A 20,736-nucleotide genomic window follows, 5' to 3' on the forward strand; every position below is an offset into this window, starting at 1 on the left:
TTAAAAATTATCAAATACAGATAATAGGGCAGCCCCGGTGGCGCAGCGGTTTAGTGCCGCCTGCTGCCCAGGGCGTGATCCTGGAGACCCTGGATCGAGTCCCACGTCAGGCTCTCTGCATGGAGCCTGCTTCTCCCTCTGCCTCTCTCTCTCTCTCTGTGTCTCTATGAATAAATAAAATCTTTTAAAAAAAATTATCAAATACAAACTTATGGTTTTTAATGACCCCACTAATGGATATCAACCTCAATCCCTCCCTCATTGGAACACTGGAATTATTGATCGCTCCCAGTGTGAGACTGAACTCTGGCCTGTCCACACGCCCTGATGGTTCTAAAAGCACATGAAGAGTACCTAGTGTGTTTGAAAGGTTTAACAGCAATAGCATATTACTTTCTTTTTTTTTTAAGATTTTATTTATTTATTCATAAGAGACATAGAGAGAGAAGCAGAGACATAGGTAGAGGGAGAAGTAGACTCCTCACAGGGAGCCCGATGTGGAACTCGATCCCAGGACCCCGGATCACGACCTGAGCTGAAGGAAGATGCTCAACCACTGAGTCACCCAGGTGCCCCAGCATATTACTTTCCATACAATTATAAGCATTTATGTATTTATGTACATGGCCCACATTCTGAAAACAACAAAATATAAAACAATGGATCATTTTTATTCTTACGCTTGACCAGTGAATTCTCAAATGTCTGAAACTATGGCTCACCTCATCAATTTCTCATCAGCAAAACAGTACTCTGGATGAGTAGTTTCTTTAATGTGGATAGGAGTTATGAGACATTAAGAAACGGAAAAGACACCTATGCCTCCTAACATATTCCTTTTAGCAGACTCTAAGAATTCTATTATAAAATCTTATTTGGAGTTTGAAAAAAGACACTTGATATACAAAATCAAATTTTAGGTTAATTGGTATTAGGCTGTTTCATTCTCAGTTAGTTTTGGGGGAAAAAGTCACTGGAGCACCTGAGTGGCTCAGTTGGTTGTCTGTCTTTGGATCAGGTCAAGATCTCCTGGGATTGGGCCCCAGGGCAGGCTCCCTGCTCAGCGGGGAGTCTGCTTCTCCTTCTCCCTGTGCCCCTTCCTCCTGCTTGTGCACGCTTTCTCTCCCTCTCTCTCGTTTGTTCTCTGTCAAATAAATAAATGAATAAAATCTTTAAAACAGAATCACTTATTTTATCTTGCAAACATACCCTGAGCCACACACAAAGGATTTTCCAAAACATGTTTTTCAATAAAGTTTTATACATTTTAAAATTTATTTTTAAATTTACACAGAGTAAAAATCACTCAGGAAGCTCTCTGAGATTTTACAAATGCACTGAAGTATGAACCCATCATCATAATCAGGATACAGAACAATTCCATCATTCCAAAGAATGTCCTTGTGCTATACCCTTGTAGACACACCTTATTCCCAATCCCTGGCAACCAACCTCAGTAAATTTAAATATCCAAAATTTAGAATGGATGCACATGACAAATCTAACAGCAAAGAGAAGACAATGCAATGAGTACTATCCACAGTCTTGCTCATATGTCCTTCCTAAAGGCTCAGTGGAAGGATACTGTTGAGCTACCACAGAGCTGCTCTTTCTTCTTATGGTTGCTCTTATACAACTGATCACTATAAAAGAATGTCAACCAACTGTATTCTTTCTGCTCCATCCCACTACTTTTTTGCTGTCAAATACTTCCCCAACCTGAATTCTTTGTGTACAGTGACCACATTACAGACTTAGCCATTTGCACAGATGGTGCCAATTAGTTTCTCCGTGCTATGCTACAATGAACCTGAAGTGGAAGCACTACAACCTTCCATGTGCTTGTAGAAATGGTTATAGCTGGGGTCCCCTGACAGCAGCACAGGGATAATCACAGCTTTACATTCTGCAGCTCATCTTCCATCTTATGCTCAAAGTGCTAGAGGAGAAACTTGATCTACAGGCTCATATTAGGCATATCATATAACACATGAACACTTATACATACATATATACATACACATATGTGTGTAAAACATGGCATTTCTATTGCTTCAGTTGGAAGATAAGGGTTTTTTTTTTTTTTTTTTTACCTAAAGTATATAAGAAGTTTTCCTACAACATTCAAAATCTTTCCCTTTCATAGTTCTTAACCTCTTTGGAAATAGTCAATTTTTAGTAACATAAGAAAAGGGGATTGGAACACATTGTATTAATTAGGAAGAAATGACAGTGCTAATATGAACATCTTGCATTTATAAGCACCTGGGAATCTATAACTCTCCTGGCTTCTAATTTAATCCAGTGTTTGCAACATGGCACCTTGTGGGATTATAAAAGAAACTAAAGCCCCTCTGAAGCTTTTAAGCTACAGACTTAAGGTGAGGCAAATGGAAAACAGAAGTGACAACAAAACAAAAAATTATAACATAACAATACAATCAGAAAATTATGACTTGTCAAACTGACACCATTTCACCCAATCCAATTAATGTATCAATGCCTAGGATGCGGAGAAAGTGATAATTCAAGCCTGATCCAATTTTTGAAACAAAATTCCAATGCAAAAAACAGTTAAGTATTTCTTAAAGTGGGATCTGACCTAGAGTACTACCACAACATTTTGGGCTTGGGGTATCATCAATGTGGGAAGACCTTCCCAAAGGAAACAGGTTATTAAACAAAGTGTAGATGTTGATAAATATGAATTTAAAGGCGCTATTTTAATTGAGGGAAAAAACAAGAAGACAGACATCAAAAATGAGTACTGAAACGTTCTCCCACGGGTCCAAGCCTTCTTAGAGAGCAGGAGTGCAATTTATCTTCTCTGCATTCCCAGCATAGCCCAGAAACTCAGAAATAGCATCTTAAATGGAAATAAAACAAGTTATGTGAAAGCATGAAGGATAACCTAAAGAACAATTACCCTGGAGGTTTTATATTTCAGCAAAGAAATTATCTAAGGACACAGGCACACAGAACTGGAACCTGGCCCATAGGATAGCAGAAACCGAAAAGGCCAGATGGACTGAACAATGGAAAGAAGGCTGGGTAGACCATAGTGGTCTGGACTGATGTAGAAAGAGTAGGAAGCCACTGAGGTAGAGGAGGGTGTGGAACAGTGTGGAGGACAGCCGTGTTGTCTACAAGCACGGGGCCAGGCTTCACAGAGACAAACTCCCAAATCACCCACAGGGCTTCTCCCTAGATTTTTTTTTGGGGGGGGGTGGGGGCTTCTCCCTAGATTAACGAGAGGGCCGGAAGCTCAATCTCATAATGGGAGATGTGACAGATTCAGTGTCCAACCTATTGGCTTTTATGTCCCTGGATTGGCCAAGAAGAGTTACATTAGTGAGAGGAAACGATTCCTGCAGTTTGGCCCTTGGCATGTCAGAAGAGACCATTTGGAATGGAATGGAATGTAAACTTTTCACCATGAGCTCTGGGCCCTCCATCAGTTTCCCTACACCTTATCCATCATCCCCCAATTCATGCTCTTCACTCTCCCTAAGAAACCCATATGGATGGTCTCAGATTTCACCATTCCCAGGCTCACACCTGCCTCTGGAATGGCCCCAACATCTCACTTTTCCTCCAGAGGAGTCCCCTGCCACACAAGGCCTCCCTAACACATTCCCCTTGGACTAAGGACTTCTCAACACTCCATCCAATACAACAAACACTGGTAGTCATATGTTTTTAAAGTCTCCTTCCATTTTCTGAAGCAAAACTACTCACCCTGGGGGAAAAAAAATAAAACCAAAATGCTTTCTTATCACATCATTCCCCAAAAGAATAAAATAGAAAAATGGAGAAAGGAGGCAAGTTTGGAGGCAACTCATTTATGTATCTGAAAAAGAAGATCACTGTCACAAAAGGAGGAGGTTAGGAGGTAAATACTACAGGAGGCCAATGAACTTGGCAGGTCTATATGTGAGAGTGGGGAGCACAGGACATATTACAAGGAGCAGGTAGTTGGCTGAAGGCCCTGAGAGCATCCACTGAGAGTAGGCCAGAATAACAGTTCTCTAAGACTTATTAAATAACCCAAGTCATTCTATTTGTCTTTGGAATTGGAGTGGTCCACATTTGAATATGGATATAGATGATGATCTGTGATTTCACTTAAAGAAACTAATGTAGCTAGACATTGAAATTGTGACTTAAGAGTACAGAGAAACTATGGAGTTTTCTAATTCTTAATCCCTGTACAAATTGTTTTCTGAAAACAACTCCATTCTAACTACAGTGTGATCTCTTTTAGAAGTGTGAGGCTTGCCTTTACTAAACCTCCTAGGACAAGATTCAAGTTAGGTTAACCATTGTAATATCTTAAGAGAATACAAAATAATTTTCAAGGTTAATGTCAATCAAGTCATATTTAAATCGTTTATGTACTCACCATCAATTTGGAGGACCCTGGGTTCTTCAACAAAACATGTTTCCCACTAACTGACAAACTCATAGACCAAGCCCCTAAGTGCACACCCCTCAAGGACAGATCATTGATAAAGGTGCCACACCTGAGACCAGTTAATCAACAAAGGAGCTAAAATGAGGAATCATAAAAATGCATATCTTTCATGTTTTAGCAAACATTTAAATGTACATTTATTTGCAAAGATTTTCCTTTGAGTAGGATCAATGATGGAGTTTCTCAGTCTTCCTTATGGAAATAACACCCATGAAACAATGCTGAAGATTCTCAGAACTGTTTTCTTTAAAGAAGAATAAAGACTTAAAGTCACATGTAGAGCAAAGGTGAAAACAGCACATGGAAGCTTTCTGTATTTTTATGATTTTGTCCCTACTCTTTTATAATTGCCCCATCTTTATCCAATCTGATAGTAATTTGTCTTTATGGAGTCTTTCCAAAGGTTTTCATAGAAATGATGGCTCTCTCTGTTTTAGCACACACATTTCATCAGTTTTCATTCCATTTAATTAAATTATGCCAATGACAGGAACAAGAATGCCATACATAGTTTTGGAAACAAAATGCTTCTTGGTGATCATTTATCTCGGTGAGCAGACATGTTCACTCTGGTTTCCGTGCAGCGGGCTGGGAGTGCCTACACCAGCCCAGGTACTGTTGGGAGGGTAGGGGAGAGCTGGGTCACCTGGGGAGGTCAGAAAGCAGGCCTCCTATTGCACTATGATCCATCTCCTGGAGGATTCTGTCGTTAGCACTGCTAAAGCCAAAGCTGTATCTTAGTAATATCTGGCATAGTTTAAGCACACAATAAATATGCATTCAATGAAAGAATTTGCCCTGATTGTCTTCAATTACTTCCACACCATTAAAAGAACACAAAGCAGTGTTTCACTTAGATAAAAACTGAAGAGGGGGATCCCTGGGTGGCGCAGCGGTTTGGCGCCTGCCTTTGGCCCAGGGCACGATCCTGGAGACCCGGGATCGAATCCCACATCAGGCTCCCAGTGCATGGAGCCTGCTTCTCCCTCTGCCTGTGTCTCTGCCTCTCTCTCTCTCTCTCTGTGACTATCATAAATAAATAAAAATTAAAAAAAAAAAAAAAAAAAAAAAACACTGAAGAGGGCAACAACGTATAGAAAGACCAGAAAATTACCATGATTATCATGGAAATAAAGGAAACAAAAGGAGTAAGGAAAAACCCAGTTCAAGAACTCTATTCACAAGTACCCTAATCCAAAAACCTTCCTAAGAGCCCAACACATGCTCCTATGCTGGGAAGTGGTACCAGATGAATAGTTGGTTGTGGGTTTCTTCCTAATCAAGGTTTTTAATTGAAATCTCAGAGTTTAATCGAACCTTTCAATTAGGTAGAGACTTCTATGAGAAGAGATTCTTCTCCTGAAACAACAATCACAACTAACAGATACTGAACACTTAATCTTGCCAGGCACTGTAGTAAGCATGCCATATGTATCTACTCATTTAATCCTCATAATTGTAGATATTAACTCATCAAAGACAGAGAGCTTGTCAATGGTGGGGTCAGGATTTGAGACCAAAGGCCATTTTCTTAACCACCATGTCATACTGCCTAGTTGAGCTCACTTTTTCTTAGAATTTTAAGGTTTTACCTAAGGGTTTTGTTGACGTACATCAAAAATACATCCGTCTTTAATTATAGAGTTGAAATTAATTCTTGAATAATTCCCACTAACTGTGTGTGCATGTGTGTATACTGGGAAATATATGTATATGTATAGCATATGTATAGTATATATATATATATATATATTTTTCCCCCCCACTGGGAAAAAAACAACCATACTTGACTATACTTATTCATTAACAAACATTTAACAAGTAATTATTTAATTGCTTGGAGACAAAGAGTGAAAGGGACTCAGTGGACACTTGCCAGCTGTTGAATATTTACTGCACTCCTGTCCTCGCCAATGCTCTCAGGAGGTGCAGTCTGCTAGAAGAGATGCATCAGTGCCCTACAGTTTCAATACATGCTAAAAGTAACTTGCAGGAAGGGCTCTGGGATGTACAAGTGTGAAATGAGACAGCAGGCAAGGCAAGGGGAAGGGACATTGTAAAGACTCTGATATCCAACCTAGGCATTTCTTCTGTAAGCCATGGAGATTCGTGTTAAGGACCACAGCAGAGGAGAAACAGAATCAGAATTTTGTTTTGGAATAACCACTCCAGAAGTAGAGAGCATGGAGCAGATGAGAGAAAGCATAAAGCCACAAGGCTGGTAAGGACCCACTTACCTGGTGGCTGTCAAAGTCTAGGTGAGAACTGCGGAATGTACATTTTCAAAGAGGGGAGTATATAATACATGAATTATGTTTATAAAGTTGTTGTTGTTTTTTTTTAAGTATCGATGAGGGGGCACCTGGGTGGCTCAGTTGGTCAAGCATCTGCCCTTGGTTCAGGTCATGATCACAGGGTCCTGAGATTGAGCCCTGCATTGGGCTCCTGGCTCAGCAGGGAGCTTGCTTCCCCCTCTGCCTACTGCTCCCCTTGCCTGTGCTGTCAAATAAATCAAATAAAAATAAATAAAAAGTCTAGTTGGGAAATGGTCACAAGGAAGAGACTCAACAGATACAAAATCAGAATCAGGAAGACTTGGTGAGGTGATGGAAGGGAAGGAGGGCTGGACTAAGGTGTGGGAGCAAGAAGATTGGGAAGAGAAGAACAGTGGAGTTGTCACAGGATGGAAACATGAGATGGAGACTAACATATAATCGAGAAACTGCAGCACAAACAAAATCAATTCAGTGTTACACAGTGGGGGGGCAGGAGGGGCACACAAAGTGGAAGAAGACGTATCTATGAGATGAGGGACACATACGAGCTAGCTGCTAAAGTATTAACCCACCAACAATGATGTCACTGTTCACTGTTACTACTTTTTCCCTTCCTCCATGTCAGGCCTGGCATCCATCTCTTCCAGGGTACATTACCAATGCCCTCGTTTTACATCTAAGCAAACCAAAGAACACAGAGATGAAAAGCTGAGGTACTAATTTAGCTACCTCTGACCTCTGATACGCCAAGCTACTTCCATGCTGCAACACTGCCTACTTAATAAATAATGACAATGACAATAGAAACAAGAGTAACTTCACTCTGCCACTGCTGAGCCAGTTAGAACTGCAGCTCTCCACCCTGGGCCTCTGCCAAATGCCCGGCTCTATGTCTGGAATTTCACATGCATGACTTTTTCTACATCTTGTTTTCTAAGAGTGATGACAAGACCTGCATTTATTAAGTGTCTGCACAAGGCCAGACCCTTGTGATCAGGGACACATGTGTCATTTCTACTCCTCAGAGCATCCCTGCAAAAGAAGCTGCACTGGTCTCAATCTGCAGTCAAGGAAACAGACCTACAAGATGAGGTGACTGGCCCAGGGCCACGGTGCACCAAGGGGCAGGAGAAGTACATAATCTCCATACTCTGAAGCACCCATATGTATTCATACACATGGATGTAAATATAAATCAACTGAGAGGAGAGAGAACACTCATGTGGCAAAATGTTCAAATGAGTGAATCCTAATAAGTAAAAAATAAATATAGGAATTATCTATGTTATGCTTATAATTTTTCTTCAAGTCTAAAACCATTTTTTAAAAATGGAAAAATAGGGGCACCTGGGTGGCTTAGTTGGTTTAAGTATCCAACTTTTTATTTCGGCTCAGGTCATGATTAAGAGTCCTGGGATCAAGCCCTGCATTGGGCTCCTCACTCAGGGTGGAGCCTGCTTTAGATTCTCTCTCTCTCCCCTCCACCCCTCTAAAAAATAAATAAATTTAAAAATAGAGAAACCCTGTGAGCCAGGGCATAAAAGAACCCAAAGGGCTTTGTCCATTCTCAGAAGACTTCCTAGTCATTATAAGCAGACGAGAAACAATTCTAAGTAGCTCTAGAAAAAAAAAGAAAATCATGTAACTTCCTTTTTTTTTTTTTTTTAAGTAAACTGCAATGAAGTGTTATTTCTAAAACTACCCATTAAACATGCATGCTACAAACTGATTTGCTGGGCAATAGGATCTGAACATTAGAAATGCAGAACTTCTGGAGTGAATAGTTAATTTGCTTTCACCTAAGGAAAAAAGTAGCATTTAGTAGATGAATTGTTCATATTCAGAAAGTATGATGGGTGCATCTTGCCACATTGAGAATTAAAAGAGCTGTGAATGCATTTAATACTAAAATAAATGATTATCAAACATATAATATTTGGAGAATTTAGGTCATTTCTATTTTTTAGGAATTGGAGTTCTTTGTGTAATTCCTCCTTTAAAGTACAAACAAAACAAAAAACAGTAGTCACTTTTCTTTGAAATTATACCCAAGAAGGAAATTAAATTTGCCTGAAAAGTGAGAATAATCATTATTATTTAAAAGAAAATAATTGGATATTGATTTAATCCTCTGGTGAACGGTAACACCACCATTATTTGGCTATTTTTAACCTAGAAAATAGAATTTTCACATAGTTTCATATATTGATAGGCTATTCTTTTCGATTAGCCCATAACAAATTTTTGTAACATTTTACCAAGTAACATTGAACAAGTGTAACATTGAACAAGTAGTGTTCAAGTGTCCTTAGTTTTTAAAGAAAACACTAGATGGCAGTAAATACACAAGAGTTGTGACACGGATACTGCGCTTAACAGCATACAATACCTATCATTTTTGCCTTTTGAAGGATTTTATGCTGCACTGTGTCAAGCTTAAAAAAAAATCAAAAATTAAATACAAATTAAAGTTTCCTGGCTTTAAAAGTGTGAACCAGAAAAACTTTATCCACAATTTAAATTATGAGAATACTCTCAACACCAATTTTGTAAATTTGTTACACTTTCTAAGTTTCTTTTATTTTGTCAACAAATTTTAATCATATAAATATATTTTAGATGTTACTTAATTTATATAAAATAACTAAAATATCTTAAATTGCTGTTTCCATCAAGATGTCAAAAATCTACACAAGAATTTACTTTATACATATTTATGGCTTATTTCTTAGGTTTTGAATTAGTGAAATTTCTACTCTTTTAGGGTCCAAGAATGAATATATGTTAAGTACAGCATGCTGTTAATTTAATGTCCTACAGGCAAAACATCTTTTAAAACTCAATAATTAATACTAATACCTATCTTGATTTTGGGAAAAAAAAAACAAAATTAAATATAATGTTAAGATTTTACTTCCTTATGTGAAGTAGATTTTACTTCCTTCTCTACAGATCAAAAGTAAAAATCTTATAATTAGAAACTTGTTAAACTCATGGATGGTTTTAATGAACTTTCTGTAACATTCTGAATTAGAATTTCAGTATGATTTTATAAACTTGCATGGTAATAAACCAAAAAAATATACTTTCTAATTTATATTAAACTTTCTATTTTTTGGATTCATTACAAGACCAGATGGCATTCAGCTCAGGTCTTAGCAACACTAGAATAAAACTAGCTAACTTACTAATTTTTTGGTTACTTCCAACACTTCCCCTGAGCTAGATTTTGTTCTAACACACAAAATTTTCAATTTAGAAAACAAAAGTGGGGTCCTCTCATCAGGAAAAAAGTCAATAAAATAAAAACAAATAAATATTCAAATATACTACTATGGTAGGAAGGGAAGGCCTATTTTAACACCAATCTGTGCAAACAAACCAGCTTTTGATCATTAGTTTTTAAAAAGTCAGTAAATAACTTCGATTCCTATAAGCACATTAAAACCAGCACACACCCAAATAGCCCAAACAATCTTTTACAGCCTTGAAAAAGAACAAAGTTGAGAGTCTTACACTTCCTGATTTGAACTTACTACAAAGTTATAGTAATAAAAGCAGTGTGGTAACTGGCATAAAGACAGATGTACACATCACCAAATTCATCAAGTTGTATACAATAAATATGTACAGCTTTTTGTATATCAATCACACATCAATAAAGTGCTTAAAAAAAGACAGACATACAAACCAATGGAACTAAATAAAGAGCACAGAAATAAACCCTCGCATACATGGTCAAATGATTTACAACAAGGCTGCCAACACCATTCACTGGAGAAAGGAAAGCCTTTTCAACATGATGCCAGGAATACTGGATATCCACATGCAAAAGAAGGAGTTTGGACCATTATCTTACATCGTATATAAACATTAACTTAAAATGGATCAAATACCTAAACATAAGGCCTAAAACTAAAACTCCTGGAAGAAAACATATGGCAAAAGCTTCATGACATTAGATTTGGCAATGATTTCTTGCATATGACACCAAAGACAGGCAAAAAAAAAAGAAAAAGAAGAAAAAGAGTAGAAAAATTGGACTTCTGTTCATCAAGGGGTAGTATCAACAGAGTAAAAAGGTAACCCACAGAATGGGAGAAAATATCTGTAAGTCACATATTTAATAAGGGATTGATATCCAGAATATATAAAGAACTTCTCTACAAATCAACAACTAAAAAACAAACAGCACAACTAAAAAATAGGCAAAGAACTTGAACAGAGGGGTGGGGATGAATGAGTGACGGGCACTGAGGGGGGCACTTGACAGGATGAGCACTGGGTGTTATTCTGTATGTTGGCAAATTGAACACCAATAAAAAATAAATTACTAAAAAATGAAAAAAAAAAAGAACTTGAACAGATATCCAAAAATGATATACATATGGTCAAAAGCACATGAAAACATGCACAACATCACTGATTATCAGGGGAATCAAAACTATGGTGAGATACTACCTTATACCCATCAGGATAATGATAATTAAAAAAAAAAAAAAACAAGTGTTGACAAGGATGTAGAGAAATTGGAACACTTGTGCATTGCTGATGGGAACGTGAAATGAAGCAGTTGCTATGGAAAATGGTATGGTATTTCCTCAAAAAATGGTTAAAAAAAAAGGGGTTAAGAGGGTAAGTTTCATATTATGTGTTTTTTACCCCAGTTAAAAATTTTAAAAGAGTTTACAATGGTAAATTTATGTTGTGTTCACTTTATCACAATAAAAAAAAATGAAAAGAGCAGTATACATTTAGTTACAACTTCCTCACGCCCTGCCACCCTTTGACTTAACTCTGGGAGACCTCAATTTTAGTAATGATCTCTATATTTATAAATATTGATAACATTTTAATGGGTTATTCTTATTTTAAAAACCCAATACAAAATAAATAAATAAATAAAAACCCAATACACACCAAAATGATCACTTTTATCTTGTAAGGATTTAATCTTGGTAACCAAAGGAAATTCTTCTTGTTTAGAGGTATAAGTCTAGCCAATAATGAAATAGCCTAAAACACTGCTGGCATTCTGGCCTATGTGGATTAATTTTATGCTGAAAAATACCTTTCCTCTATGTCATGACTGCCTCTAAATCAGCCTGTGGCTGTGCTTTGGTCTCCCACCAAAGGTATCCCTAACTTAATATCCTAAGAGTAGATTACACTCACAATTCAGAGTGAGAAGTCTCTACTAGCATGGAAGAAACTGCCTTTAAAACTACTCTGGGAAATCAGATTAACTCACATCCAAGCCTTCCCAAAATATGCCATAGGAGGCCCCAGGCTTCACCAAAGGAAGAAGATAAAAACAGCAAAGGGTCTCCTGTCTTTGGATGCCATTCATGATTATCCTCTTCCGTGTTACCACAGAACATTTATTGGCATGCCATTTCCTAGCTGCATCTCTAGTAGATGTATTTAACCATATACGTCTGTGGGTATGTGTGTGCATGCGCATGCACATCTCAGCTACATTAAGAAGTGGAGTTCTTGTGCTTGGTTAAGGAGCCAATGGGGCGAAGCTACCATCTGTGGGATTATGACTGAACGCCTCTAAACCAGAATCCCGCCCAGGCAGAATGACACGGCAGCGCCGCAGAGCTTCGGTTGGCCTTGGATAGCCGTTGGCCTTGGATAGCCGGTCCCCCGCGGTCCCTGCCGGCGGGCCGCATGGCGCAGCCTGTGCGCCGCGCGTCGGGACGGGGTCTGGTGCGGAGAGCCCCTCCTTCCGGGAAACGGGGTGCGGCCAGAAAGAGGGCCGCCCCCTTGCCCGTCACGCAACGCGCACGTTCGTGGGGAACCTGGTGCTAAACCATTCGTAGATGACCTGCTTCTGGGTCGGGGTTTCCTACGTAGCAGAGCAGCTCCCTCGCTGCGAACTATTGAAAGTCAGCCCTGGACACAAGGGTTTGTATTTAAAAAAAAAAAAAAAAGAAGTAGAGTTCTTGAGGACAAAAATAAAAAGACAGCTTTATCTTTCCTTAGCACCAGATTCAGTGTCATATACATAGCAGTTCTGAATAATGACTGAGTACAATTTAATTAAGGAATTTTAAAAAATGAGCACTTGTGACTTTGTGTTCTGTAAGTAGAACTTAGAAAATGTTATACACAAATATAGTCATATAATTAATATTGACTATAAATTTATCACAAAAATAGAAATATCCATTTTTCCTTTTTAAATAAAAAAGAAATGCTCATTTTCCTATCTCATAATCTATTAATTCCACGTTCATGTCAACACTGAAATGTGTACCTACCATGTTTCAGTTAATATTCTAGCTAGGAATCTGATTTACCAGTTGGGAAGCTGACAATGTACAAGAGAAATAGACCTTACATAAACCTGCCTACCAGTGAATGCAAGGTTGTGTAAGTGGGATAATCCCCATGATTGAGGACAATCAAAGACTTCATGTGAGACTAACAGAAGAGATACAGCGGAGATGGGAGGATCAGAAAAGGCTGGGAACCCAGTGACATTTGAGCAGAGACCTAAGGAACAGAAGTGTGCTACCTAGGCCCAAAGAAAGGACTTGGAAAGTGCAAAGGTCAAATTAAGTAAGAAGAGCCAGGACCTGGGTATCTGATGTTGAGACTTCACCAAATACGAAAGAAAGCAGTAGCAATGGGAATATACAGAACACTAGACCAGCCAGAAATTTAGAGGAAGTAAAGGCAAAGTCAAGAGGTAGGCAGTGAACACACCCAGAATTGCTCAGAAGCTGGCAATGCAACACCCAGATCTGGCTTACAGCAGAACTCTGCTCAATTTGGGATAAGGGATGGTTTTCAGGTTTTCCCTATCTCTCAAGACTCCTCTTGCTGTGGTTCTCAATTTACCAAGAAATCTTCTGATAAACCAATTCCACTTTAACACCAACTGTTAAATCATTGGAAAAGATCTCCTTATGGCAAATTAACTGCCTGGCACTCTGGTCAGTCCTGTGTGAGTCTCATTAGTTTTAAGTATGTCAGTCCCAAAAGCCTAGTTAACTCTGGATGTATTGGCAAAGACAAGTTCTCTGATCCGCAAAGTTAAGGGCCATATCCTAGAACAAGAAGGTACACTATGAGCCTGGGCAGCTGGCCATCCCCTGTCCAAGGTACCTGTTTTGATCTCTCATGCAGGTGAGAAATCAGTCTTGCAAATAGCTCTCCAAAATCCTATTCAACTCTCAAAATTCAAAACAGACCTACTTTTATCTGCTAGAGCCATTCCCTTTCCCTCCTACTCACTGCTGTCTAAAATCATTCTCCAAAATGTAAATTCTGCATATAGCAGCTATCATGAAAACAGATTCCTATTAAATACACAGAAAGAGTAAATACAGCAAAGCACAATCTATTTCTTCAGCCACTACTGGAAATGTACCAATTCCATTTCTAGCCCTCAGTCCTCAGGCTTTAAGAACTGTATAATCCTATAAATTCTGCTTTAATAATTTCCATAACTGTTCTATTTTAAAAGTATCTAAAAATGAAAGGCCACAATATTCCTGACAATAATAATCACTAGCAATAAAAAATTCCTGCAAATTCTCCCATTTGCCATTGATCAGTGCTAAATTTTCCTAATGTTATAGTAAGCCACGTTCAGAAACATGATAAACAAAATGAAAACCTAGAAAGTACACAGCCTACTTGTACTTTGTATGTGAAATTACAAGCCTTCCTGTTATACATTTTGGTGTTTCAGAGTTTCACAATTCCACACCTGTTACTAATGAAATTTAATCTGTTAATCAAAAAGCATTTCTTATGAGTTATTTGCTTAAGTAGAAATTACGATCCCTAGAAGAGGCTAAAAATATATTAAATCTACAGAATTCTATTTCAAATAGGATTTATCTGCTCAGCATTGGACAAGTCAGTACAATGACTGGAAATGTTAGTTTCCTGTCTGCACCATGGTGACTTTTTCATATCTGCACAACCAGAAATGCACAGCCTCAAACCTCACATCTTTCCATTACCTGAACCAGGAAATGCATATCACTAAATTGCTAGTCATTGACAGTCAGGGACATCACTGCTTTAGGTCATCTCTGTTTTAACAGAGGTATCTGATGTGGAGACTATTTAAACCAGGTTAAAACTGTCACTTACCTCCACTGCTACTACAATCAAAATGAGGTCCAATTTTGACTCTGGAAAGAGGGCATTCACTTGTGGTGACATTCCAATTAGAGCACAGTTGGTGACCACAGATATAACACTCATGGTTTCAAAAGCCAACTAAAAGGGAAAAAAATGTGAAATTAAAAACCACAATGACCTCTTCCATATTTCCTCATCTTTTTTATATTATCTAAAATCAAAGAAAAAGCCTTTCCCTCGTTGTAAATATTCTAAGAGCATTTTAAACCTTTTCTCTATAAAGCCGTGATTTTCTTTAGTTTAAAAAAAGCCATGCTGTTACAAGGTATTTTAGATACTTTGGCTTGTCTATACAAAGCAGTATGTTCTACCTTCCCAACTGGAGGTGGCCAGGGACCTGAGGATTTGGAATAAAGCCTAGAGGAGTACGCTGTTAAAGTTACTCTACTCATATCTAAAGGGAATCTAAAATGAGGCCACCAGAAAAAAATGTTTCACATTCAAAAACAGATATGATTTCAAATAGACTTTATTTTGTGATTGCCCTACTTTGACACATCACACACCACATCTGGTTCAGCTGTACCTGAGGCACCGTTACAGTGATCCTTTTCTAATGGCATTTACTTGGAGGACTTTAAAAAAATACAGATGCCCTGCTGAGCTGCTCAACAGACTGATCCAAGATCCCATAAAGGAGTCTCATAGTACACTACTGAATACTGACTGTGGAAATGTGACCACTGCTTGATTGCTCTTTCTTTCCTTTAATGTATAATAATTGACCACTACTTAATAACCACTGGGAGTGGGAGATATAGGCTTCCAGTTACAGAATGAAGAAGTCATGGGGATGAAAGGCACAGCACAGGGAATACAATCAATGGTATTGTAATAGTGTTGTATGGTGACAGGTGGGAGCTACACTTGTGGTGAGCACAAGGTAACATACAGACTTGTCCAATCTCTATGTTGCACACCCAAAACAAATGTAACACTGTAGGTCAACTGCATTTCAATTTTTTAAAAAATCATTAAAAAGTCCCACTAATTCTAAGAAATACAATACTGTTAGAAATTAAAATTTAAAAAGAAGCAAAACAGGGATCCCTGGGTGGCGCAGCGGTTTGGTGCCTGCCTTTGGCCCAGGGCGCGATCCTGGAGACCCGGGATCGAATCCCACATCGGGCTCCCGGTGTATGGAGCCTGCTTCTCCCTCTGCCTATGTCTCTGCCTCTCTCTCTCTCTCTCTCTGTGACTATCATAAATAAATAAAAATTAAAAAAAAAAAAAAAGAAGCAAAACAAAACATGATTGAATCCAAACTGAATAAATTTCTTGTTTCATGGAGAATTTCTGCTTTTATTTTAGAAATCCTTTGGTAATCTGATTATTTTTCCATAGTTTTCCAAACCTACTCAGGGCTTTGTTTACCTTCTCTTTACATAACTTCAATTATTTATTTATTTATTAATGATTATATTCACATGGCTCAGAATTGAAACACTCAAGTATAAAGTGAAGAGTCTCCTTGTCCTTGTGTACCCCTTACCTCCCTCACCAGCTCCTGTTCTCCCTACAAAATGATCACTATTATTAATTTCTTTTGTACCTTTCCAAATACTTTACATACAAATATAAGCAAACTTGAATGTATATGCCTTTTCTTACCCTGTCAGGGCCCTTGCTTTTGTCACTTAAAATGTCTTGAAGAATATTCTACATCAGAACTCAAAGAATTCTTCCATTCTTTGTCACAACTGCTTAAATATTTTATTTCACAGATGTACCAGAATTTATTTTACTACTTCTTTATTGGTGTGCATTTGTTGCTGCTACAAACAATGCTCCAATCAGTCATCATGTAAATACATAATTTAACAAGTGTAAAATTAGGATATTAAAAATTATTAAATATTAATAATATTAAATTATTCCTAAAGTACCATGCATTCATAATTTTGATACATAATGCCAAGCTGCACTCCACAGGGTTAACCAGGTTTACTCTCCTATAAGCACTGGCTTCCTGTATTTTAATACATTTATCATAAAATGTGATTTTCAAATACAGCTATATTGAGTTATAATTTATGTGTAATAAACTGCATTCATTGAAGGTATATACTTCATTAAGTTTTGATAGATGTATTTACCTGTGAAATCACCACTACAAACAAGATACAGAACATTTCCATTTCCCCCAGAAGATTCTTTATGACCCTTTGAAATCTATCTTCCTCTTCACAACTGGCCCCAAACAAACATAGACCTGCTTTTTGTCACTTTTTGTAGGCTCTGGAATGTCAAAGAATTGAAATCATACAGTATATACTCTTTCATATATGCTTCTTTCACCCACTGTAATGGTTTTGAGATTGATCCATACTATATATTTGCATATATGTGTGTGTATGTATATGTAATTCTTTCCTTTCTTATTGCTTAGTAGTATTCCATTTTATGACTATACCACAATCTTTTATCCATTTACCTACTGATGGCACATTGGGTTGTTTCCAGTTTGGGACTACTGTGAATGAAGTTACCATAGACATACTTGTGCAGTTTTTTTTGTTGTTTTTTTTTAATTTGTTTGTATTTGTTACAACCTCTTAAAGCAGAATGTGACTTGAGCACTACACATTTTCACTCACAAAACTTGTGGAGTTACTTCTTGAACAGCTTTACAACATGCCTAAAGAGGCTTAGAATTTCGCTACTCTAAACAACGCTCTTCTTTGGAAAACAAGCCCTATCCATGGCTACTCCCATCCAGTTGGTTCAGTTTCACTACTAGTTTCTAGAGGCCTGGTACATGCAGTTGAGAACTACAAGGGACAGAAGATTTAAAAAGTAGATCCTAGAAGATGAAAGTTGTTTTAACCAGTATTTCTTCTTTTACACATCAAGGTACAGCTCAGAACACCTCAGTGACAAAAAAACACTTGGTCTTACTACGGAATCCACACTTGAGACCACACGGCTAACATTAGGTTACGTACACCTTACAACATATGTTACCTTGTCCGGTTAAAATAAGCCAGCATGGGACTAAGAAAGAAAAACTAGCCAAGCTTTAGTTCCTACACGTCACAGTATCACACTCAAACAAAAAGAAATCTTATCTTCCCCTTAAGTAGCTATATTGTCATGCCTTACAGATTCTTAAAATGTTAACAAAAATAAAGAAAAACATCCTTGAAAATATATTATCAGAGGGAATGAAGATAAAGTATTGAATACATATACAAGTAATTCTCAGGGCAGCACTTAATCGACTTCTTCCATGCGTGACGTGTCGTCATCACCTTAGAGGGGCGGCATCTCCTCACTCACCGCAGCACTGCTATCGTCAGCTGTGGGGTCATCTTCGTCGATACCGAGCCCAAGCTTGATCATCCTGTAGATCCTGTTAGCATGTGTCTGGGGATCTTCCAGACTGAAGCTGGAGGACAGGAGAGCGGTTTCATAGAGCAGGATGACCAGATCTTTCACAGACTTGTCGTTCTTGTCGGCCTCTGCCTTCTGCCGTAAGGTCTCGATGATGGAGTGGTCAGGGTTTATCTCCAGGTGCTTCTTTGCTGCCATGTAACCCATGGTGGAGTTGTCTCTTAAGGCTTGGGCCTTCATGATTCTCTCCATATTTGCCGTCCAGCCATATGTGCTTGTGACAATGCAGCACGGGGAGGTCACCAATCGGTTTGACACGACCACCTTTTCTACTTTTTTCTCCAAGATGTCCTTCATGATCTTGCACAGATTTTCAAACTTTGTTTTTTTCTCCTCCTGTTTCTTCTTCTCTTCTTCGTCTTCTGGAAGTTCCAAACCCTCTTTGGTGACTGACACCAATGTCTTCCCCTCAAATTCCTTAAGCTGTTGGACACAGTACTCATCGATGGGTTCGATCATATAGATCACTTCCAGGCCATGCTTCCGAAGACGCTCCACAAAGGCAGAGTTTGCTACCTGGTCCTTGGTCTCACCTGTGATATAATAGATGTGTTTCTGGTTTTCCTTCATTCTAGTGCAATAATCCTTGAGAGAAACCATCTCATCACCAGAAGCCGACGTGTAGTATCGTAACAGCTCTGACAGCTTCTTCCGATTTTGAGAATCTTCATGTATTCCCAGCTTGATGTTTTTCGAGAACTGCTTGTAAAACTTTTTGTAGTTCTCTTTGTCTTCAGCCAGTTCGGTGAAAAGTTCCAAGCACTTTTTGACCAAATTTTTTCTGATAACTTTCAAAATTTTGCTTTGCTGCAACATCTCACGGGAAATATTTAGAGGAAGATCTTCAGAGTCCACCACACCTCTAATGAAATTCAGATACTCAGGGATCAGCTCCTCGCAGTTATCCATAATGAAAACTCTGCGAACGTACAGCTTAATATTGTTCTTTTTCTTTCTGTTCTCGAATAGGTCAAAGGGAGCACGTCTTGGCACAAAGAGAAGGGCTCTGAACTCGAGCTGTCCTTCAACTGAAAAATGCTTCACTGCCAAGTGATCTTCCCAGTCATTGGTCAAGCTCTTATAAAATTCCCCATATTCTTCGTTGGTGATGTCGTCAGGGTTCCTGGTCCAAATAGGCTTGGTTTTGTTCAGCTCTTCCTGGTCAATGTACTTCTCCTTGATCTTCTTCTTTTTCTTCTTGTCTCCATCCTTCTTTTCCTCCTCCTCCTCATCCGAACCAACATCTTCTATTTCAGGTTTGTCATCAGACTCTTTCTCTTCCTTTTCTTTTTCTTCCTCTTTCTCCTCCTTTTCTTCAGCCTCATCGTCACTGACTTCTTTATCACGTTCCTTCTCCACAAAGAGAGTAATGGGGTAGCCAATGAACTGAGAATGTTTCTTCACAATCTCCTTTATCCTCCTCTCCTCCAGATACTCAGTCTGGTCTTCCTTCAGATGCAGGATAACCTTTGTTCCACGACCCATAGGTTCACCTGTATCCGTCCTAACCGTGAACGACCCTCCAGCGGAAGACTCCCAGGCATACTGCTCGTTGTCGTTATGCTTGGTGATCACCGTCACTTTCTCAGCCACCAGGTAGGCAGAATAAAACCCGACGCCAAACTGGCCAATCATGGAAATATTGGCGCCAGCCTGCAAGGCCTCCATGAACGCCTTGGTCCCCGACTTGGCGATGGTACCCAGGTTATTGATCAGGTCGGCCTTCGTCATGCCAATGCCGGTGTCCACGATGGTCAGGGTTCGATCTTGCTTGTTCGGAATGAGGTTAATGTGCAGCTCCTTCCCAGAATCTAGTTTACTGGGATCGGTCAAGCTCTTGTATCTGATTTTGTCCAAAGCGTCCGACGAGTTGGAAATCAGCTCCCGGAGGAAGATCTCCTTGTTCGAGTAGAACGTGTTGATGATGAGGGACATCAACTGGGCGATCTCCGCCTGGAAGGCGAACGTCTCCACCTCCTCCTCCTCCATCGGCTGATCCTGGGTCTGGGTTTCCTCCGGCATCTCGGCTACAGGACCGCACGGGCTCCGCGACGACGCAGCACCAGGATGCAGAAGCCACTTGTGCAGTTTTGAAATGGACATATTCTCTCACTTCTCCTGGGTATCAGGAGCAGATTGCTAGGGGTATGCAGGCATATGTTTAACTTTTTAACAAATATCCATCTCATTCTGCAAAGTGACGGCATCATTATACTTTCTCACCAGCAATGTCTGAGAGTTCCAGTTATTAAATATCATTGTTGACACTTCATTCCATGGGTCTTCTTAAATTTAAAAATGAGCATGTTTTGCTATCCTGTGGTTTTCATTTGCATTTTCCTGGTAATATGAATCTTTTCATGAGTTCATTGGCCATTTGCATATGTTTTTTGGTGAAGTACTTCTTCAAATCATTGTCCATGT

General features: G+C 38.8%; 1 protein-coding gene and 1 pseudogene across 4 annotated transcripts in view; both read right to left on the bottom strand.

Moving 5' to 3' along the window:
- The window catches only part of ANO10 (anoctamin 10), a 228,752-nt gene that overhangs the window by 150,253 nt on the left and 57,763 nt on the right, over positions 1–20,736 (bottom strand). For all 4 annotated transcript variants that reach the window (XR_013361650.1, XM_077865995.1, XM_077865994.1 and 1 more), the window contains one exon: positions 14,869–14,997. Coding sequence is in view for 3 of the 4 variants with exons in the window: in XM_077865995.1 (XP_077722121.1) it covers positions 14,869–14,997 (129 nt within the window). In the remaining variant the exon portion in view is untranslated. The remainder of the gene's footprint in view (positions 1–14,868; positions 14,998–20,736) is intronic.
- On the bottom strand, positions 17,737–20,395 carry LOC144294194 (heat shock protein HSP 90-alpha pseudogene; annotated as a pseudogene).

This window comes from Canis aureus, chromosome 22 (assembly GCF_053574225.1).
Source record: "Canis aureus isolate CA01 chromosome 22, VMU_Caureus_v.1.0, whole genome shotgun sequence".
In the NCBI taxonomy this organism is placed as follows: domain Eukaryota; kingdom Metazoa; phylum Chordata; class Mammalia; order Carnivora; family Canidae; genus Canis; species Canis aureus.